This window comes from Anastrepha obliqua, chromosome 3 (assembly GCF_027943255.1).
Source record: "Anastrepha obliqua isolate idAnaObli1 chromosome 3, idAnaObli1_1.0, whole genome shotgun sequence".
Classification (NCBI taxonomy): Eukaryota; Metazoa; Arthropoda; class Insecta; order Diptera; family Tephritidae; genus Anastrepha; species Anastrepha obliqua.
The window spans coordinates 629,634-654,118 of NC_072894.1; the positions used below are offsets into that span (position 1 = coordinate 629,634).

Sequence of the window (24,485 nt, forward strand, 5' to 3'; positions counted from 1 at the left end):
TGATCAACCGAATCCGCTGGTGGGGGAAAATGATCATTGGACCTTCACCTTCCACTAGAAACCGGTCCCAGTTCGCTGGCAACAGCGGTGCAGTCAACATCGCTTCGCGCGTGAAAGCTGTTTGAAAAGTGTGTTAGGATTTTGCAGTGGCGAAAATGCAGCGATCGTTGGAGCAACGTTACTCGATCAAAATTTGCGTAAAGCTAAACAGTTGTACCTCCAGGAAGCACTGTAAACGCGGCATTTTACAAAGAAGTGATCCTTCAGTTGAAAAACCGCGTCGCCCGGGTTCGGCACGACCTCGTCAACAATTGGACCCTTCCCTTTTAGGGGCTTATCACTGTTAACAAATTTGAGCAATTTTTCTTCATTTACAATAGAGATATTACGTTTGTGTTTTGGGAATTACCGTTATGTGGGAGGTGAGCGTGGTTATTAACCGATTTTGCACATTTTCAATGCCAACCGACCTTAGGCAAAAATAATATGTACAGGGTGTCAGATGGCAGAATTGGTGATTAAAAGCTTAATTAAAAAATAAAGACGAATGATAAAAGTTTTTTTCAATGACTATTGCAAAGCAAACAAGTGCGGATTTTTTTTAAGTCGGATGAGCTATTGGAATCTGGTCTTCGAACTCCGTGCCGCTCGCTGAAGACGTGATGGCGAAATGCCATTAACCCCGTGAGCGCGATTTTCTTTTAGTGCTGAGTTGCTCCCTGGGTTTGTTGCGTAGTCTTTACTCTTAAGCTAATTTGTTCACCCTTCCTCTATGATATCGTGACTAATAACCGGCACGAACAACTTTAATTTAAAACCTAATTCAGCCACCGGAAACCCTATATGTTTCGTTTTGGTGCATATACTTATATGTCTATATCCACTATTTCGATTCCTTCCTCCTGGTTGTGTGAACAAAATTATAATTCTCTTGTGCACAAGTGCGCGCTGGTATAAAAACAAAAAATATCTCAGACTTAAATTACAGAAGTGTTGGAAAGCTGGCTCATCCCCAAGTCCCTAGCAAAGTGCTGCACAGCAAATTCCAAGCAGAGGCGAGAAGTCTAGAGACAACAAAAACATTGAAAGCTACGAAAAGAGCTGGCGGGGAATACAAAATAAAATTAGTTGCTGCATGAGCCTGTCAGCCTGCCGGCTGTGGTATAATGGTGTTTGTGTGCGTATGTGTGTATTTTTTTTAATATTTCAGTGCTCATTGTTGTTGCACGCGCTCATGTGGCACATGCACATAGACAATAATTCCATTTCTTCCATTGCGCTGCGGAAAGTGCTCTTCTTGTATTTTCTTGCTAACAACGCCGAACTGCTTACTCTGTACCGTCAATTCTCCTCCTGGTTGCCTTGTCAACTATTGTTTGTTTTCCATTTGACGCCTTTGGCTTTTGCCTACTTGCCTTGTCAGGATGCCCTGTTTGCGTTCCCCATCGTTTTAATGGATTTTCTTACTTGTCAACCTCAAAATGGCAACGAAAAATTGAATGTGCACAACAGCCACAAAAACAGAAACAACAGCTTCAACTGAAATGATAAATTCGACAAGTGTTAAACAACATTAACATCAGCGGTATTGGGAGTGTCATTGCAACAAGGCGCTATGGGAAGGGATCCTACGCTGAGTGAGCGAGCGTTGCTTGGTGGGCGTAATGCCAGACGTTTAGCAGGAAAAATATGCTACATATGTATGTATCAAACGCATGTATGTACGTGCCCTGGGGTAAGCTGTCGTCGTTGCTGATGCGAAGTTTCATGATGTTTATTATTTTGCCACTTCGCACACAAATTCTCATTGGCCGACGACGAGCATGACGAGCATGACAAATGTAAATGTAAAGGTTGCAAATTGACAATAATATGGCAACTGGCTGTTGCTTCGTATTCTCATATCAGTTGGCGAAAATCTCACGAAAATATTATATAATTCGTTTCGATATCAGGGCTTTTCGGAACGCCTTGGCGTATAAGTAACCCAATCATGCGAGGGACCTGGTTACAAAGAACATCTCAATCATTGCCCTAACATCTCTGTCGATGTGTCACATTATTTAGTCAAGTGAAACACCAGACACCACTCTTAGGATAAAACAAAAATTCCAAAGCATGTGCCGTTTGATTTCTGAATGACGCACAACTGTCATTCAAATATTGCTGATATGCAACTTTTGCTTCAATTTATGCTGCAATTCCTTCGGCGCAACTATGTAGTTAAACCAACTTTACCAGTGCAGTGGCGACCGCCGTTGCCGAATCGCTTATGCGTATCTAGCATTTGTTAGGTCTCGGGTTCCAAACCGCTCTGTAAAATTATTGAATAGTGCTGCAATAAGTTCTGTTACATTATTTTCAAAGCAGTAAGTTTTTAGGTTTCAAATTGAATGGAAAAAATATTTAATCCCGAATTCAATTTAGTTTAGTTTAAAATTTCACTTGATTAACATGGAGTAAGGTGACAAGTAAAATCGTATCAAGGTTGCTAAAAAATTTGTCATGCTTGCCAGAATGCCGTAGAATTGTCTAATGTGAAGGACGGGATGAAAACGTCAGACGTCAGACGAGTAGAGCCTTAAAGTTGTGCGGAAGTGAATTCAAGGAAAATCCTTGAGGAAGCAGAAAATCATGGTTGAGGAACTGGGTACGTTTTCCAGATCCGTGTCTCGATTAATCTATGATGATCTTCACATAAAAGCCTTTCGCAGGCGAACTCTCCATCTGTTTACTCCGCTATTAAAACATATATGATTATAAAGGTGCAAGAAGCTTTAGCAGTGGGACGTCAGCAGCACCTACGAAAATTTTATTTTTACGATGGCAGAAGTTTTAACAAATAACGTGCAAAAGTTTGCGTAAGAACATCGCAAGAAGAGAAATATGCTCTACCAAGGGTTCAGAGCGGTCGTCATCTAGTATACATCATGGTTTGGTTGGGACTATCCATACAGTCGTCACTTCTTCGGATATTTGCGAAACGGGTATAAAAGCTCAGCGGTGAATTTAACAAAAAACATCTTTAATGAGAGCGCTGTATTTATGATATTGTTTTAAATTTCATCTAAAAAATATATGTCAACCCATTTAATAATAGCCCCTGAAAAGAATTGTATGAAAACGTCGATATCTTCTCAACCAAGCCTCACGAAAAAGAGTATTTCCTCAAGGAAATAGTGGACGGGGTGTGAAATTTAAAGACAGGGCCTGGTAGGGGTTCGAAGTTGAACGGAAAGGTTGGGGAAGGAGTTTTTGCGAGGATCGCCCCATCAAGATGAAATTCAAAGTCGCCAGATTCTTTGGCCACGGCTCTATCGGGGGCGCCCGAGAGAACCTCTAAAACTAGCAAGCCACAGTTCTCGAATTTCGCGGGCATTATTTCTGGACATTTTCCTATAGGTATCCATGCTATGAGACTTAGTATTAGTGAGTCCTTGCTGTAGCAACTAGAGAATGAGTAGGAATCATGTCAGCACTTTCTCTTCAACTGCCCTGCTCTCTCCGACTGAGTTTCAGATATGCGGGCTTTCACTTTTTATATATTATAATATTTGCAGCAGGTTTAGTATCACATACCTAGAGAATTTCGTCCGTAGTATGAAGCGAGGTAACATAACCGTAGGTAGTCAGCATTCGGGTTTCTTCTCCATAACATCCAAGCATAACACCCTCTCGTCTATCCTTTCGTCCTGTCTTTCTCTCTTTTATTCTCGCAATGGTATCACAACGGACGAAATTTTGCACATTCGTCCAAATGGGTCTTCGCATGGGCAACCATGGGAAGTAAACAACACATATTGTAATTCATATAACAACAAAAATAGGTCCTGCGTACCTAAATAGCATTTAATAGTATTTGGAATTTATGTATACTTGTATTATTTGTAAACATGTATGTATGTATTTTACTTGTGAAAGCAACTCAACCATTAAATCTGCATAATTACGATATGGCGCACTAAATATACTTCATTTTATTAGGTTATCTTAAATGTTTGTGCAAAACGCATGCAAATTAGAAAGAAACATATTTCGATGCTCGTAGATAGTTTATTGTATTCCAACACGCCGCCGACATTTCAATTTACGCTTTGTAAAACCGTTGCTTTAAATTATTTATAAATTGTTCGTTTCTCTTCCGTTTCCCCCCCTAGTCCTCAGTATTGATTAAGAGTGAGTCAGAGGTCAATGCCGCCCAACAACAGCAGCAGCAACAGCAACAACAGCAGCAGCAACAAAGTATTTCCAATAGCTCTGGCGGTGGCTCGGGAGGTGGTGGCAGCGCCATCACATCAATGACAGCAACCTGCGGCTCAGGCGCCCCAGTAGCCGTAGCCACAACTAACACCAACACTAGCAGCTGTATAACTAGTCAAAGTCAATCTGTAAACGGAAGCGGCGCAACTGCTGCAGTCTCGTCGGTCGACAGTAATACTGCCACCGCAAACGGCGTTACCGCCATCACAACCACCGTCACACCCGGCAACGGAGGAGATTTGCTCGCCACCTCACATCAACAACAAGTTATTGCTGGCTTAGGAGGTGATCAAGCAACGGTCGGCGCTGTCGCCACCTCCGTTACCGCCACTTCAGCTGCGACTGACACCCTGGCCGCGACTAGCACTGCAACTAGCGTCCCTAGCACTGGCTTGTTACCAACAATTATGTCCACATCGCAGTCAGTGGCTGGCTCAGTTGACTCAGGATCAATTGTGGCACCGTTGGTAAGTGGCGCAAGCACTTCACAGGTCATAGCCTGCCTCAACGCTGCCGGCGTCAGTGCCGGTGGTGGCATCATGACCTCTGCCGTGCCATCCACACCCGTAGCCACTAGTCTCACCTCGGCTCTAGTCCCACTACATCAACAGCAGCAACAGCAAGCTATCATCGATGCCAAAAATCAACCAAAGCGCTTGCACGTTTCAAATATACCATTTCGATTCCGTGATCCCGACCTTCGCGCCATGTTTGGGGTGAGTTGAGTCAGCAAATGATGACCAACCGTATCAACTACTTATATGGTTTAATAAATTATGTTTCTACCCTATTGTGAATAATGATTTTTACTTTAAATAATTCTTTGCTCCTTCCTTCATATTTTGACGATATATTCGCAATACCCCGATTTTTCTGGATGAACGGTTACTTTGTCTCCAACAGCAATTTGGCACCATCTTGGATGTAGAAATCATTTTCAATGAGCGCGGCAGCAAGGTAAGTAAAGGTTTTCATTTTAGTTCCTTGAAATATGTAAGAGTGTATGTGTATATTATAAGCCTACAAAATTGCATTCCTCGCCCATTCCTTGCATTCCTCTCTCAAAAATAAAATGGCAATGTGTGTATGCAAAGAGTTTTTCATTGTAATATATTAAAGTACCCTCACGAGGCAAATGCAAAATAAGCTTTTGCAGTAAAATCGCTAAATTCATGAAATATACCGTTTGAAATTTATTTAGCTCCTTCCAATCAAAGCTCGGGTACACTAAAAAAATAATTATATATGTACATATCTGTTCTTATTGAGCAGTTTAGTGCCAACTTCTTTTACTGTAGGTATTTTTCTGTTTGACTGTCTTTTGACTTAGATTAGCAAAAAGCATCACAACCGCACTGCGATAAATAAAATCCTCTCATAAAGTATTTCTTGTTCATGAAATAGAATTACCAGTTGCATTGTATGTGAAATGATCGGCTCAACTTTCTAACTTCTTTGCCACAACGCTCTTGCACCTGTCTTTTCAGCTGCTGCTGTTCACGTGGACGCTGGCTGCAAAAGGATGTCACACCATGCAGCATGCAGCAGTCACCACAGTTGAACACAATATGTTTTGTGGTTCACAACCTAACAACCGACAAACTTTTGCACCGATACTCGTACTTCTTAACACATACATACACACATGGGATCTCATGCATTGAAAGCAAAGAAACCAAAATCAAAAAATTCACATCCGAACACAAATACAAACTGCTCTTTGAAAAACCGCTGTGAAGTCACGGTGATTTTGAGACATTTGTGGAATTCTACAGGCGATATCCCCTGATGTGTCTAAAGCTGCAACATGTAAATGGAAACTTATTTCCTTGCACTACTGGCGCTTAGTCGCCTTGTAATGTTTCTGGCGGTTTTTCTTTTAACCGAAAGCATTTACATAGATTTACTGCTGACTTGAAACCTTTTTTTGTTACGTTTGGTCGCTGGGGTATTCTATTTACAGTCAAAAGTGAAGAAGATAGGCACCAAACTTTCAGGTATCTGATTAAGGATCTTCTTCTTCTTCTAGTTGAGTTAACCGTTTCTTTAAGTAACAGACTTATTTAAAAGTTTCCATTGTCCCAATTTATTTTCATTATTATAAAATGCATCTTTGTTTGTATTATAAGAGAGTCAAAATCTTTCATGACAAATGCAGTTAAATATAGTGGCTCTCAGTTTCAACATCTCCACTCAAGAATTTGAATTTGAACTTATCGCACCAATTTCAGCGCTAGTACGCTTTAGACTGGGGTTAGTCATCAGCGCGCGCTTCACCAATGTCTCGAAAAAAGTATTGGCTTTTTTCCATTAAATCCGAACGATATCCAATCCTATTTCATTTGAGGAGGACCACAACATGAACGCTTCTTACCATAATTTATTAGAAATATTCTTGGCCAGTATTCAATGTGTCGAAAGCTCACCTCCCTCCGTTGGTAGAAGCAGTGAACCGCTGAGTTGAGTTCAAGTTTTAGTTCTTTTACACTTAGGAGAAATGTTTTTCCTTTGTTGGCTTGAAACTTTTCTATAACATTTTCATTAAATTTTTAAAACTCTTTGCATTTCGTGTACTCCTGACAATCTAAAACTAAACAAAAAGTGCCAATAATTTAATTTCTGCATAAAAGGAAAATAACTGGCATTTATGGAACAGTTTTTACAAATCTTCAGGCAGTTAATATAAAATCCTCTTGTGTCATCTTGCCTAGGCCTATTTTTGTTTTTCTGTTAGGACGAGTTGGAAAATGTTTACACCATCTAAGCATTTCATTTATAGCCGCGTATTTTTGCAAACCGGGTGAATAGTTGATACACAACATAAAAGTAAACGAATAACAGGACGGAAAACGTGTACTCTGTAAATAGATTTATATCCTTATTTATTTTTATCTTCCCCACCGTTTCCGTTTCTTCTAGTTTTTTTACAATACAACGAATACAGAAAAAATAAGACCAGACTTGGTGTGTGTTATTGTCGAAATTGAAAATAGTTGAAGAAAACACGAAATTTATATTTAGTCACTTAGTATAGTCTGTAAGAGGGAATCCGAAATTATGAAAAACATGTTAAAGTAGTCAGTAGAAGAAAAATGAATATTTATGAATGATCCTTATTGCTGCATGCCTTATCCCACCCCCTCATAGTTGTACGTTAACTATTAACTATTAATAAATATTTAATTAATGGTTTTATGGAATTCGTTCTTATTACCCTTAATCCATTTGAATGATCGCAATTCTGAATATATTATTTTTCTTTTTTTATGTATATTTCTTGTCCGATTGCATGCGATTGCGATTACGATTTGCTGGTGATGTGTTGATAATGCGATGCTGTAAAATACCCAATGCGCACAATGGCCTTTTGCCTGCAATGTGACATGTGTGGTGTTCCATGTGTCATCTTGCAGGGCTTTGGCTTTGTAACGTTCGCAAATAGCAACGACGCTGAACGGGCACGCGAACGTCTTCACGGCACTGTGGTTGAGGGACGCAAAATCGAGGTGGGTGCATGTTGTACGATTATCTTGACTATTCATTAACAATCAATTGAATACGTAGTATTTTATTCGTACTATATTTACTTCATATGTATGTACTTGTATACTAGATTTGCATTTATACCGATTTATTGCATTTTCGTATGTACTTTTATAAATACCATGTATGCTTATTTTATCAGTATGAAAACACAGTATTATGGATCATATTCACAAATAGAATTTAATAATGGAATGCAAATCGAAAAATAATAATAATTTGCTTACTTTGAGGTGGCATTCTGTGCAATTCATTAGAATCAACTGTATTTTGTAGAAATCCTCTACTTTGGTATAAAAAAGCTCTAACATTTGGTATGCTCATACGATTTGAGACTATACCACCATAATTGAAGTGCTAAATATGACACCCATAAAATACCTATAAAACATGTAAGCATGGCGTTTCTTAATGTTTTCGTAATGGATGTGTCAAAGCTTCTGGTATGGAATGTCAGGAAAGTTTAACGCATCAGAAATCATATACATCCAACTCACAAAAAATAAGGAAAAATGCCAATTTTTTCAGAGAATACGAGTAATCGTAATGCTATATCGGAACTTATTGTACTTTTACCATTGAGATGAAGTTAGTCATATTAGGAAAGATGTAGAGAAGTCGTAGAATTGTCCAAGCTACACAATTCTAGATTATTATACATGGAGATGATAAAGAAGATGCTAACATACTAACATTTGAATTATATGGCTTAAAATCAAATAAGCGGTTATTTTTGTTTATTTTAACCAGTCCTAGAGTTTGAACCGGTCCCCAGGCACACCGTGCACACAAAAGTAAATGTTGCACGTTCAGAGACTAAAAACACATTACTTGTTATACTACATTATGTCAAACAGTACCAGGAATTGTACAATAAAACGCAAAATAATTGTTTAATCATCAAAATTTATTTTGTCGCCTTCAAAATAGGCTCCATTCGAAGCAATAAACATATGCCATACACTAGATTAGTCCAGTCATCAAAACACCTTTAAACGCGTTTGAAGAGATCTTCTTCAGCTCCTTCAGCGAATTCTCCTTAATGGCCTCTATCGACTCAAAGCGACGTCCACGGAGTAGCAATTTAAGTTTTGGTGAAAAGGAAAAAAACAGGGGGCTAAATCCGCGAATACGGTGGTTCGATGATATTTGTCGAGTTATTGGTGAAAACAGTGTTCACAATATGAGCCTTGTGAGACGGTGCGTTATCATGGTGCGAGATCCGTGAGTTTTCTTTCCACAAATTGGACCGTTTCCTATGCACAGCGTCGCATAACTTCCAAGTAATATTCTTTATTTACTGTAGAACCATTTGGAACGAATTCCGAGTGCACAATACCATGATAATCAAAGAAAACGAGTAGTATGACTTTCACTTTCAGCCGCCTGTTGATTGGTTTGCATATCAAACTCATATACCCACGGCTCATCACCGTTGAGTCCGAATTCACTTGCTCTAGCATGTCTTCAGCCACCTTCTTCCGATGAATTTTTTGAATTTCGTTTTCAACTCTCTTGGAACAAGTCGAGCAACCACGCGTCTCATGCCCAATTGATGATGTAAAATGTTGGGAATTGATTCGTGAGTCACGTTAAGGTTACGAGCTGCCTCCCCTCATGGTTTTCCAGCACCATTTCCTTGACTTTGTCGACGTTTTCATCCGGTGAAGACGTTGATGGGTGACCAGACTGGGTCAAATCTTCCACGACTTCTCGGCCCTCTTCAAAAGTCTTTTACCACTCGTAGACCCGTGTTTTTGATAAAGCACGCTCGCCATAGGCTTTCTGCAACATTTTCCACGATTCGGCACACGAAATCCCGTTCAAAACGCAAAATTTAAGACGAATTCTTTGTTCGATATTTTTATCCATAGCCAAAAATAAGCTAATCGGTAGATCACGCTCAAACTCTGCGACACTATAGAGGACAGTTGTACCAACATTCTAGCAAACAAATGGATTTGTAGTACTCAGAATTGACTGTTTTAAGTTTTTCTAGTGGTACAATTGCGGCATGAACAGATTTTCTGAAGAAACAGACGAGCAGCTTTGGGCTGCGTGTTCCGCACATAACTTTTGTTGGATTAAGCTCGCTTTGCTACACCCATACTGTCGATAGCTGTTTTGCTTCCAGCTCGTATGCATAGATCCAGGATTCGTCATTTATTACGACGTTGGAACTCTTTGTACCAGCGTTTCATAGTGGCTAAGCGTGGTGCTTCAACATCCAAAGTCGAAGTAGGTTGATCAATGCACCTCCGTCTCGATAATCCACGTCGAAAATCGTAACAAATCATCGCACAAAAAGTTTACGAGTTAATTCCATCTTTTCAGCGAGATTTATTTTTCAGATCACTGAGAAAAGAACTAATAAAGGTCGTAAGTGAAAACGTTACATGTAAGTTTATGCAAAAAATACCAAACTCCTCCATATAAATATCGAATTGCACCATCACACGTTTTGTTGCAAAGGTGGAAAATATAAACGGCCACCTGGGTATAAACCTGGCAACCTTTTTCGTTGATAATTCTAATTAAAATTACCATAAAGCGCTTAGTTTTTCCTGCTTCCCTGTATCCTTTGATGCATAAATTCAAATCTGTGCAACGAATACAAGCTTTGCAGATTTCATTTCAAGACAAAACACAAGTCGTAGAATTCTATTGCTGCAAAAGCTCTAAAGCAATATTGCGTATATCATCCAGAACTTGCAAGTGACGCGAATATTCGCACAAAGATGGAACATCAGTAAAAGCAAAAACAAGCCGCCGACAGCATCAGCGACTGGTGAGGATAGAGTGTGCGGCCATTCCAATGCTATCGCCTTTCATTAATGTTTCCGTTACCAGTTCGCTGCTATATTCCTCTGCGCCGCCACTTGTGCTTTGGCAGATCCCTACGATTTCAAAACGCTGTCAATTTACTCGCTCAACAGCATAAACGAATCCTTTTGAAATCCCACCCAAACTGACAAGTTGCCCTTGGAGGCTCAAAGTGGTAACTGGAAAGCGAAAGACGAAAATAAACAGTCTAGCTGCGGGGCTATGACAAAAAATGTGTACATACGATCATACATACATACGAGTGCGTACATACATACATAAGCATATGGAACAGTATTAATATTTTCAAATTCTTGGCTCGTTAAACATTCTTATTTATGGTGATGAACCTAATTTGTACAAATTCTCCGGTTGGTTTCGAGCTTCCACAATTGTGTGCATACGAATATGTCGGTGGGCATTGGCGTGTATGGCTGATTTTGCGACTTCGATAAAATTAAACAACTGAAATGAGAAGTCCACACAAATTCGCCAAACTTAAAAATAGCCGCATGCTGTAAAATATAATATTTCAAGGAGTTTGAATGTTAAATTAAAATTGAACTCTTTATCAAAAGTCCCAAATGTACACGAATTGAAAAACCGCAATGCAATGTCGACTTGTTTCTAGGCAAAATCAAAACTAGCAATTATTTATGCATTATAACAAATACAGTTTATGTTTTTATTGTTTTATTGCTTCCTGTAGCACCTGATGTATCTAAGGTATTTTTTCTTTCGGTAGTAAATTTGTGTTCCTTTTTTTGAAAAAAGTAGTAATAATAAAAATAAACTTAATATTGAATATTGAATGAATATTAAAGTCAAAATCTCGGTTTTAATTACATCCAATGTAATGAAAGGTATGCCTGCCTGCCGAAAAAGCTTTTCACATTTTTTCATTACCTGTTCGTCTGGCTGTGTTTTGATGAATGTAAGTACTCGTATTTACTTATATAGGGTTTTTCAGTAAGAGCGCTTTTGAACTTTTTTGAATAAAACACAAACGGTTTGACTTTTTTAACTAATTTTTTTTTTATTATCGAGTTTGAACATATACATTTAAGTATGAAATTCAATTTCTTTTGCATGACCACCGCGTGCACGTTTTACGAAGTCCAATCGTTGAACCCAATTTTCGACCACTCTTTTGCATAAATCGGCCGAAATTCCAGCAATTTCGCCTTCAATATTGGCTCTGAGCTCACAAATCGTCGCCGGCTTGTTACTGTAGACCAATGACTTCACATAACCCCAAAACGGGACGGCTTGTTAAATGGACCGTAAAATGGCCGTAATGCTCTTAAAGTATGGTAGCAGCAACAGAACGATTATTTTCATAAAAAATTTGCACGATTTCCAATCGTTGCTCAAGTGTGTAGCGTTCCATGATGAAATGTATACTAATGAAGTTTACAAATGACAAGCGAAAAATAAAAAATATTGCGTCGTTCGCCCTCCCTATCGGAAAAAAGTTGAAGCGCACCTATTGAATAACCCTATACCATAAATATACGTATATACATATGCATTTTGTATGTTTTTATTTGCACAAATTGCAATTATGCGGAAGTCATTGTCAATCGCAGGTGAAAATTGTGACATTTCAATTAAACAGAATCAATTCCGCGCAATCCGACAGAATTCCATCTGAGTATGAAAAAAGTATAAAGTAAAAAAAGTATAGTCCTATTTTCGCTGTGTAAATACTTTTACTTAACCATGTATGCATTTATAAATCATAATTAGGGTCTGCAGCAACAGCAGCTGTTCATTCACATTGGATATATGATACTTATACATATGCATATACTTATTCTACTTTTACTATTGAATTATTTTCTGAATTTCACTTAACTGAGCTATGCAAAGCTAGTGGGGAACCATATTTTTGGTTTTCTTTTTTGTATTTATTCAACAATTATACAATAATTTTTTGTAATTCTATTACTTGCCCCTATTTGATGAAAAAATGCTTGGCTATTCCCAAATTATCATTTTTATTACTGAAAACGTCATAATATGTACGAAAAAATTTATAAAATATAAAATCAAAAAATTAAGGAAATGTAATTTTGTATTTGTAGCAATTATAAATGTGAAGTTAAAGAGAAATTCATGAAAATGCCTGCCAGTGTCGCTATGCTGGCAACTATTACATTCTTAAACATCGCTTTATAATATAATGGCATTAAGGATAAAATAATTAATAATTACTATAAAACAAATTCACTGAAAATATTTCTTTAAAGTTATATTAGAATAATGTTGATATTTTTTCACAAATATGCGTTATATTTTAATTTTTTCGGCGCACTTGTAAAGTTATAATAATTATTTTTTAAATATACTTTATGCACAACTAAATTCTAAATTAAATCGTAAATATTAATTATATGCAGCTGAAAATGATTTTTGAAGAGATTTTGAGTCACTTTTCTTCTATACTGTAGTATTTTGCCTTGCTTTTAATATTATTTTTTTGTTAGGTATTAGGTGGCAATCTTATTCAAAACTAGTAAAGGGTTAAGCTGCAATTAGTGGTGCCGTAGCCATAACCTAACATAGTAGCAACATTACAGCATTTGTCGATTAGTCATGCCGTAAGCATAAACAGCTGATATTGAAGTAGAATTAATGACAACATTTGCATTTCGTCATAAAAATACGGATAATTTTCTACCAAGCCAATAAATTTTTCGTCGTTCATTTATAATATTCAAATTTTTATCGCAAAGACTCGTATTAAAATAAATGTAAAGTACGGTTACGGAGGAAAACCAAATTTCAATAGATACATATGGCTACGGTTATGGTTACGGCTTTGTGGAGTAGCACCTATAACCGTTTACAGAGATGCTCATATGTTTGATCAGAACAGCAGGCTGCTATTGTTACGGTTATGGCTAAGATACGGCTCCACAAATTGCAGCTTTAGCTTAATCTTAACTTTATATGTTCCTATGTAGTTATATACCTGGCCCTTGCTCATGATGTTTTTAAGAACCGCTAACCTACGCCAACTTTCAGAAGTTCTTCCTCATTTTTTGTTAAAATCTATATATATAAAAAGAAGTTACATTTCCTTGGTAATCTTATAACTCAAGAACCGACGAACCGATTGACACAAAAATTTTAGAGTTCTTTTCTATCTTTGAGGAGGTGGTTTGTGTGAAGTTTGATTGAAATTGGTGCAGCCGTTTCTGAGTTATGACATTTTATGTGAGTAATAGCTTCTTCTCATACGAAATGCCTGTATGGGAAAAACAACAACAAATACACAGCCGCTTATGAGCGATTCTGTTGTACTGTTGTGGTTGTAAGTGTATTATGTTAATATTAATTTTGGACGAAAATATAAAAAAAACTGGAGCATTCAAGGAACTGGAAAAACATTTTTAACTTTATTTATTTTAGCATAATTTATTTAGCGTAAAAAATTGAAATGGAAATTAAAGAATCAAAGTTTAATTACAAGTTTTTATCGGCTCTTTCACCTTACCTGTATATAGGTGACCACCACAATCAAATTTTAAAAAAGTACAGAAAAGGCTATTGTGACATCTTTAGAAAGCATGTTGAATGAAAAAAATCAACTAATTCAACTGTTTAAACATTTTACGAGTTCTATAAAGAAAACTTAGTATGAAAAATTTCTTGCGATATAAAAAAAATTTTATGTATGGTGGTGCGAAGCCCACTGGGAAATGCTAGTATAATATAAATAAAAATGGACGGTGGGCGTCATTTCTGCCTGAAATTAAAAACATTCTTCCTTTGGAAGTTACTACCCATCGTGTATAATAAATTTTGCACGCGGGTTCTAGTCTAGACTATGTAAAACGTGTCCTAAACCAAATTTGGGAAGATGAGTGGAAAAGAGTAATTTTTTAATGCTAAACGGGAGAAAACGCTCCGGCTTTGAAAGTATTCAATGCGGTACCAGCTGGTGGTAGCAGAGGAAGAGGAAGGCCTCCTCTGCGTTGGAAAGATCAGGTGGAGAAGGACTTGGCTTCACTTGGTGTGTCCAATTGGCGCCGGTTAGCACGAGAAAGAAACGACTGGCGCGCTTTGTTAATCTCGGCCAAAATCGCGTAAGCGGTTATCGCGCCAATTAAGAAGAAGAAGAAACGGGAGAAAAAGGAGGAGAGAATGGCTATTTGGTATGGAATGGTAATTTCGATTTTTACCTATTCAAAATATGCATCAAAGAACCTCTATCAAAATTTTGTGTCAAAAACGAAATTAAGTGCGCGGATGCATTCCGAATGTTGACAGTGTCATACGGAGAAGCTACTTTAGACCGCAGCAACGTTTATCAGCAAAGCAAAATATTATCAGAAGGCCGCGAAGATGTGAACGACGAAAAGCGTGCCGGACGACCGAGCACTTCAACAAGAGACGAAAAAATTGATGAAAATGGTATGGCCAATCGTCGAATCATCGTTAAAGAAGTTGCTGAGGACCTAGACATGTCGAGTGGCTCGTGCCATTCGATTTTTTTCAGTGATTTGGGCATGAGATGGGTCGCCCCAACATTCTTACCAAAACTGCTCAATTTCGACCAAAAGCAGTATCGCATGAACATTGGTAATGAGATGTTGGACTCTGTCCGCGACGACCCAAATTTTCTCCAGAGGGTCATAACTGGTGACGAATCGTGGGTTTATGGTTATGACGTGGAAACCAAAGCTCAATCGTCTCAATGGAAGCTGCCGCACGAACCAAGGCCAAAAAAAGCGCGCCAAGTTCGGTCGAATGTAAAAGTTTTGTTTACCGTTTTCTTCGATTGCAGGGGCGTTGTGCATAATGAGTTCTTGCCACAGGGTAAAACGGTCTATTGACCGGAATATTACCTGCAAGTTATGCGCGATTTGCGCGAAGCAATCTGCCAGAAACGTGCGGATTTGTGGAAGAACAAAAATTGGATCTTGCATCACGATACCGCCCCTGCTCACACAGCGTTGGTTGTGCGCGACTTTTTGGCAAAAAAACACTCTAATGATGCCACAGCCCCCGTATTCCCCAGATATGGCCCCCTGTGACTTTTTCTTGTTCCCGAAACTGAAGAGGCCTATGAAAGGACGGCGCTAAGCTACGATTGACGAGATAAAGACGGCATCGAAGGAGGAGCTGAACAAGATAAAAATACTGATTTTTTGAAGTGCTTCGAAGATTAAAAAAACGTTGGCACAAGTGTATAATATCTCGTGGGGATTGCTTTGATGGGGACAAAATAAGTAGATATTAATGAATAAATAAATAATAGTTCAAAACACACAAAATTCGCGATACTTTGAACACACCACGTATGTTTCATATCCACAAAAATGAATAATGTCAAGTATATAGAGCTTCTAAACAAAGTATCTTTTACTTTTTTCTGACGAAAGGATTTTCGAGCATGACTACGACGCAGCCGTTCATGCTTCCAAAGCACCAACGAAGTTTTCGGCAGTGGAAAAAACCAAAAGAGCCTGTCAATACTTTCTCCATCGGCTAAATGCAAGACAGAAAGAAATGCAAATACTATCGAGGTGTCAAAAACAAACAGAAATTACCAAACTCCAAATTATTAATGTCCCAGAAAAAGATACCACGTGGACAAATCGAACTTTACATAAATGAATGTCCCTACACCAAAATCCATGCCTTCCGGCTTCTTGACTTTCAGGTGCGACAGATATGTTCACTTATTTCATATGGATGTCAAAAGAAAACACCAATAAAAAATATGCCTATATTTCCATCGCCTTCTTTGTCACACTTTTGGTTTCTCTATTTGACAAGTACCGAGAATCTGTCAATAAAACACAAATAAATTGCATATGTATGCGCTTACACCCTTTTTGGGAGTTTTGCCGAGGTCCTCCTCTCATTTTTCTACACTGACTAGCAGTTTGCTAGTCCTCCAGTTATAACTAAATTCTTGGAACTTAATTTGCATACCTCGTATGCATGCTAAAAACTTCCCCTGCGTATTTAATCTGTCTTAATATGCTTTTTAGCCTTACTAAATTCCTTGGAAATATAGTTGTAATGAAAGAATTTGAAATACTTTCGCCATGAAAGTGTAATCATTTGCAGAATTGTATTTATGATGTGTTGGAAGGAAAACTAGAGTGAGTGAGGAGGAGAGGGGCGCTGTTGTAAATAGAATTTGACTTTAATTGAAAATTTTCTGTTGTTAGCAGTGCGGCCTCTGTTGCTGCCGCCATCTACAATGAAGAATAGAAATAAAAATAGCAGCAATACAGCAATAACAATGGCAAAGAAACGGCCTCGCAGCTAACAACAGTGACATAACCTACATTGGTGTGAAGTGTGCTTGTAAAAGACAAGCATGCTTTTTGGCGCACTAGCACTCAAAACCCGAAACACAAACGCACGCATAAGCGGTGCTAGGCGAATGCAAGTGTGAGTCCAGTGGCGCGACGACGTTGGATACTAACCAAAACAAAATGTGTGAAAATGAAAATAGAAACATCATCAGCGGTTGCGATAATAAGACAGCGGATGCTGTTGACACTCAACCAGTGGAATTAGCTAGTAGGTCGTAGCACACAAGGTATGCCCAGAATGAATGAAGTATGGAGAAAAGGCTTACCGAAGCCATTGCTGAGTTTTGTAAAATATCATCACTATGTCATCAACAGAGAACTTGCGCCATGCGATGTCATTTTCATGCAACTCTGTTTAAATAAAGCCCAGCAGGGGCTGCAAATTTTAAGAGTGAAATGGGTTGAATTGCAAGGTGCTGGTGGGCATAGTGGAATGGATGTACAAACATGTTCGTTTGACCCCTATTTGACCAAAACGATCAATTTCACAGAAGCTTTGTCCATAGTCGAATGATTTAAGATGCACGAATCCTAATATTTTTACACACATTTACTCATACGTAAAGGTACAAAAAAACCCATAAGTAGGAATGCGCGCTTAAAAACGCAATTGTACGGATAGACTGGCATTTTGGTAATGACAAACCTCAGAGAGTATTTCTGCTGCTACATCTAGCAGCATTGTTGCTTAATGACTGCGATTTCTTCATCAAGGCGTTGGCTTTGTTTTAACTAGCTTGAGTTTAATGTGTTGGGAAATATTAAAAGTAGCGAGTTTTGTTTAGTTTAAAGCCAAAAAATTTCTCATTTCTAGCAACATTTAAAATAAGAGGAGAAAAAGTATCCAAGTCGCATGGAAAATAAGACAAGGCAATAGCTTGCGTTTGGGCATATTGAAATTGAGTGTATTTGTGTCTGACCATAGAGAAATTGGTATTTGATTGTTCTAAAAATTAAATCCTCAACAAGGCCTAGGGTGCCGAAAGGTATATTTGCTCATAGAGATGAATAGATACATTTCTACAGCATTCTGTGGTATAACAGATATTATTGGCTTTAATCGAGATCAATTAGTCTTAGAAACAACCCTCCGTTGTCTATTTGTTCTGAAATAATTCTAAACATGAACCCAGTTTTTTGATAAGAAAGCTTTAAAAAATCTAAAAGTGTTAATGCAAATCGCCTTTATCAGAGGCTTTGACTGTGAGCATAGCTGTAGAACAGCTATGCCCACGACGGTATTCGTATTTATATTCTGTAATGAGACCTTTGTGTGTCAAGTACTTAACCATTCGATTCAATAATAGATTTTGAAAAACTTCTGATAAGGATTACAGAATACTAATTAACCGAAAGTCGACAGGCAGCACTGAATTAATTTTTAAGGCAGGTAGCGAAGTCAATGAAAAATTTCAATTGTAAGGCAATATGATTAAAAATTTCAAATCTTCAGTAAGTCTCAAATTATTCCATAACACTTTTGACGGATGATTGGTGTTTAGCTGTCTTTGGAAATAACTCTTTTTTAGCAAAAGTTGGACGCTTTCCAAAATAACGTCACTACTGTTTTCTCTTACTGATGTATCCATTATTTTACACTGCATAGTCTTCTTGTAATAAATCGCCTCATCTTTTGTGGTGAAGCCTATCATTCCCAGAAAAGTCACATAAATTGTAAGAACTATCATTATAATAATTTTGAAACAAAGTTTCTGTCCACAAAGAGCATCAATCATCTCAAAAATATAATTTACATAGTAAAGTTTGCTGAAACATAGGCTCAAACAAAGTTTGCCCATTACAATGGCAGATTTGAAAACCAGTTTTCTAATTTAAATCGTTAGAGCTGGAGATTAGATTAAAAACAGTTATATATACAAATTGGCAATAGGAAGATAAATAAAAGAGAAAAGATATGAATAAGGAATGCAGGCAAACAAATATAGTAAAAGGTAGGAGAGTATAGGAAATAAGATAACAGATAAAACAAATCAAGGCTAACTTAAGTTCTAAACTAAGTTTTAAAAAACCTGTAAGAGGAGTAAAACGAATGCGCATCGTTGCTTTGACCTACATATCTCATTATTTATTTATTGGTAATGCTTATAAAAGTCTCTGGTATGCACCAATTTAGGCTCTTCATTGGGCTTCATTCGCACATAAACTTTACCACGGATTGAGAAGGCTGTCGCCAATAGCTTCTTTCGCTTGAGCTCAGAAGCATGTGGCATGACTTAACGGAATACCTAGGGCAAGCTCTCACGTAAATAAATCTTCCCATAACCAGGCTGATCAATCCATTGTGAAAAGAATTCAGCAGTTGTGGCCAACATCACACCGTTAACAGGCTCTCAGCTATTGTCGAAGCAATCAGGTGATGCGGGGGCGATGTGTTTAGGATAAAACTGAGACTGCGTTGCTGAGATACGAAAACAATTAACGCAGTATACGCTCTTGCTACTTTATTGCCGTGACAATATTTAAGTAATTTAAGATTTAATATCAAACATAAATATTAAAACTCAGGAGCTAATCAAAACATGTCCCACTCGGAGATACCGCTACAGATACGGATACATCTTAGACGCGTATACCCTTTATTGCGTGTTTGGGCAAGCTGCTCCTCCTGTTTGTGGTGTGCGTCCTTATGTTGATCCACAAATGGATGGGCCTTCAGTTTTATGCGCCTCCAAGCGGCAGATGGTTTTTTATGGAGAGCTTTTCCGTAGCAGAAATACTCTCCCACTCCCATTTATGGAACTCCCAACTCGTATGTATGTACGTATTGTAACTATTATATGATGTTCATCATTAAAATAATTGGTGCGTACACTTCTGTTAGGTGTTTGGCCGAGCTCCTCCTCCTATTTGTGGTGTGCGTCTTGATGTTGTTCCACAAATGGAGGGACCTACAGTTTCAAGCCGACTCCGAACGGCAGATATTTTTATGAGGAGCTTTTTCATGGCAGAAATACACTCGGAGGTTTGCCATTACCGAGGGGCCACCGCTTTTAGAAAAAACGTTCTATTATTTTTGTTTTTCATGCGCCGAGATTCGAACCTACGCATTCTCGAATGGTAGTCATGAACCAGCCTATTCGGCTACGGTGGCCTATTCTTACCAAGTTAGATTTGTCAACTACTTTGGTTCAAATTAAAAAAAATCTTAAGCAAACGTTAAATTTACATCTTACGGATCCAATCACATCTAGAAATTTGATTTATCCATTGTAATTAATTTAGAAGAGAATGTTGTTTCTATATGTACATATACGAAAACTTTATTAATTGAATTACAGTATGGAAAGGCACGTTCTGTGGTATGTTATTAAGTACAACCAACCGACCCGTGGTGTTGTGGTGCGTGGTCATTGGTGTCAGGTATGGTTTATTGTTGGGTTATCTATGTATAGGCAAGGATTTGCCGAATTTGTTGCTTTTACGTTTAAATTGTAGCTAAATTTGGCATACGGCGTTCCCTTGGCCAGGGTGCGTGAGCGCAACGATTTTGAAATTAAATCATTTTATTTTATTGCTTTGCATGTTTCTGCTTCTGATGGTGTTACCAACTAAAGATAAATCGATTATAGCAGAATTTCATTTCCTATACTGTAGCTGGGTTTGAATGAGACCGAATGAGACACAGGCATGGGATATTTGCTGTTAATACTGTGTTTATTTTTTGTTTTTGCTTTGTCCAGTTCTCCTGCTCAATTATTTGTGTGTGCACGTCTATTTTAGCCACGTACGCGTTTACATCAGATATCAACGTGTTTGAGCGCATGTGTATATAAACTTGTTAGCTGCAGCATAATAATATTGGAACGTTTATCAAAATAGGTTTTTTGTGCATAATTGCTCCGCAAATTGTAATAGTGTGTACTTTTGATTGTGTGTGCGTGTGTGTGAGTGTGACTGCCGTTGTTTTTCATTAAATAATTGAATATTTGCCTGCAGAGGCCTCTCTTGCCCACTGAAAAACGAACGAAACAAAAACAATGTTTTGAAAATAAATACAAAATTTCAGCTATGCCCGGGAAAAATAACTATTGAGTATACTGTATGCACTGTCGAATACTGGACGCCACCAACTGGGCTGTGTACATTTTGTTAAACATTGAAACGTTCCTCAGAGTAAGCAAATTTTAATTTAAAGTACCGTATTCGTTTGCTATTCATAAATAACAACGTCAGTAAAGTATTCATACTTGGTATTGAAGTAAAATAAGTAAAAAATAAAAATATTATTTTATGCAGTTTAAAGTATTACAATTACAATATACAGACAACGTTTTCATGTTTATAAGCCAAGGCAATACATTAATTATATTAATATTTTATTTATCGATTTCCACACATCCAACTTATTTTTCTACAAACTTATGTGGGAACCCTTTACCGATGAATTGAAATTCAACATCAAAGGTCAACAACGCCACAGCTCGTGTGCAAACCAAAAAAGTAACAGCTGTTCCAAATGGTAAGTTGATTATGAAATTTTTGTTTTCCATTTGCGAACCATTAATGATAGTAAAAAAAGAAAAAAATAAAAGAAAAAGCCAAAATTAAAATGCTTACATTGGTTTATGTTCTATTACCATATACAGAATAGACTTTTATTCATTATAATCTGGTAGATAATTTTATAGCATTTTTTTTTAACCCTTAGCCACCTAACGTGTATTCCAGTAACACATCCACCTAACGTCGGTCATGGTGACCGCTTGGGTTTAAGTACTATTAACAAGGTTAAAAAGTCATAAATTGGCAAAAAATTAAACCACATTAAGTTCTTTAGTTGTTTTTATTTCAAATTGTTTTAATAAATTCTTAAAATTAACATTTTTTTCTTTTTATTATTATTAATCAAAGTTCACTTACAAATATTTCAGCAAATTATAGGTTCTTTATTAAACTGAGAGCTAAGCAATAACAATCAATGAGATCAATATTTTTTTAATTATTTTAGTAACTTAAGTATATAACCTCTTATATAAAACTATCATTGGCACAATCAAATCACAATCATTACAAAATTACAGCCCCCTAACATTTACAATTTGTCGCGGCAGCTTATACACATTTTTTGAGAACATTCAACGCAAATTGGATTTTTGCACTGAAAACACAAATGGAATGTTTTACGTTTTTTTTTTGGGTCACACGTTGAGCAAGTTTTGCGTGTTTCTAATTTATCAGAGCTGCCTGCCGAAAATGATCTTGGTTCTTCATCTATTTTGAGAACCCGGCGAATAGCATTCTGAAGATCCCTCTGCAATCCAAACTGGTTCACTCGGCGTCTCAAATGAGGTTCGATAAGTTCTTTAGCCAGTTGTTTCATGAAATTCAGTCTGGGCACCTTTCTCTGAGCTTGATTCATGTTGCTGATGATGTATGAATTTGCCGCAGATACATCCAGCATTCTGTAGAACACTGCCATTGGCCAGCGCTGTGTGCGTCGAGAAGTTGAATAAATGGCACATTTCTGATCTAATGTATCGACGCCTCCTTTGGTGCTATTATAGAAAGTGATCATTTCTGGCTTTTGTTTTTGTGGATCAATGGTTGGCATGTGATGCATGCTGGAGAGAACAAGCACGGATTTATTTTGCTTTGGTACATAAGACACCAATGTTGCATCTGACGTAAATCCAAAAATCGAAGAGCCAACGTCTCGGTGACGGCTAGGTAGAAATTGGGGAGGTACTTCCCTTTTATTTTTTTTAAGGGTCCCTACAAGTGTCAGCTGTTTTTGCTTCAGGATTTTCATTAGCTCTACTGAAGTAAACCAGTTATCAGTCGTAACATTTCTGTGGGTTCCTTCAATCGATGCAATCAGTCGCAAAACTGATTGCGTGGGTTTGTTCAGTCGTTGGTATTCATCGGGCAAGCCTTGGCTATCTGAGTCTTTTCCCAAGTATATGTAGCCATCAACAAGATATCCATTTCTGGCGTCAGTCATGCACATAATTTTTAATCCATATTTGTTGGGTTTTTTCGGCATGTACATTTTGAAGCCGCATCTCCCACGGAAAACCACCAACATCTCGTCAATACAAGCGTAACTGCCAATTGAACAAACTTCTTTGCAGTTTTGTATCAGCTTACCAAACAGCTGAGATATAGGTGCAGCTTTGTCAGTGCTACGGCGTTCATCTCTGGTGCTCGCATCATCAAATCGAAGGCAATTCAGCAGTATTTCAAACCTGTTCTTGCTCATTATACAACGATAAATCTCTCTTCCTGTGCCATCTGTGCTGTACCAACATGTGTAATGTGTGTGGTTTTCTTTGAAAATTGCGGTATAGTACAACATACCGATCAAAGCTTTTAGCTCCATTACGTCGAGGTCATGAACACATGTCTGATTTTGATAGTTTGGTCTTATCTTGATAATTTTTTCGTTTGTATACTTAACAATTTCTTCTAACATATCATCAATGAAAAATAACTGCCAAATATCGGATGGTTTTGTATTTCTGTTCAAAACATCTCTGAAGTTCCTTTTCAATCCTGGAGGTTGATGAATGATGTTGTGTTGCAAAGTCCTCGATCGCGAAACTGGAGGTTGGCTCGACCAACGGAACCGATTTTTTCCGAAATAGTTCCGGTATCTTGCCAATGGAACATCGTCATCTGAAGATTGATCATCAACTGGCACATCACCATCATCATTATTTTCACATAACTCGTCAACATCAATTTCAGAGTCTGATTGACACTCACTTTCAATCACGTGGTCTAAAGGTACATCTTCTACGTCACTGCAGTCTTCATTTGGCAATTCCGGCTCGTCCCTTTGATCCTCAGCATCTGAGTCACTCTCTTCTAACCATCTACAGATATTTCGATCACGTTGAGACATGCTGAACCTAAAAAACGATAAGAAAATGTTAACACTAAAAGAAACGTAACAACCTAACGTCGGTCACCAGGACCGCATAAGATATATATTTACCTGATTCTTTTCACTGCGCGCATGTGTTGCTTGGCCGAGCGCAGAGCGCAAACTGAAGAGGGAGGAGAAAAGGTACACAGAGTCACAGGCGTGGGGCCCGCGTAGTAACGGAAATATTTGAAAAAATAGATCGCTCAGAGTCACCGTGACCGACGCTAGGTGGTTAAGGGTTAATATGATATACGGCACATGTCCGCCGCGAGTACGAGTTATATGATTACTATTCCCAATAAATAAAAGGCGGCCGCCTTAGCCGAACGGATTGGTGCGCGTTACTACCATTCGGAAGAGCGTAGGCTCGAATCTCCGAGCATGAAACAGCAAAATTATAGAAAAATGTTTTTCTAATAGCGGTGGCCCCTCGGCAGGCAATGGCAACCCTCCCCGTGTATTTCTGTCATGAAAAAGCTCTCCATAAAAAACTATTTGCCGTTCACAGTCGTCTTAAAACGGTAGGTCCCTCCATTTGTGGAACAACATCAAGGCGCACACCACAAATAGGACGTGAAACACGTAGCAGAAGTGTACGCGCCAATTATTTATTTATTTATTTTTTTTTT

The 24,485-nt window shown here is 37.9% G+C and overlaps 1 protein-coding gene across 1 annotated transcript in view; it reads left to right on the forward strand.

Annotated features, from left to right (window-relative positions):
- Nucleotides 1-24,485, forward strand: part of LOC129240454 (ice-structuring glycoprotein) — an 89,485-nt gene that overhangs the window by 38,983 nt on the left and 26,017 nt on the right. The window contains exons 4-7 of the mRNA XM_054876247.1: nucleotides 4,158-4,976; nucleotides 5,164-5,217; nucleotides 7,674-7,766; nucleotides 21,393-21,447. Coding sequence (XP_054732222.1) covers nucleotides 4,158-4,976; nucleotides 5,164-5,217; nucleotides 7,674-7,766; nucleotides 21,393-21,447 — 1,021 coding nt within the window. The remainder of the gene's footprint in view (nucleotides 1-4,157; nucleotides 4,977-5,163; nucleotides 5,218-7,673; nucleotides 7,767-21,392; nucleotides 21,448-24,485) is intronic.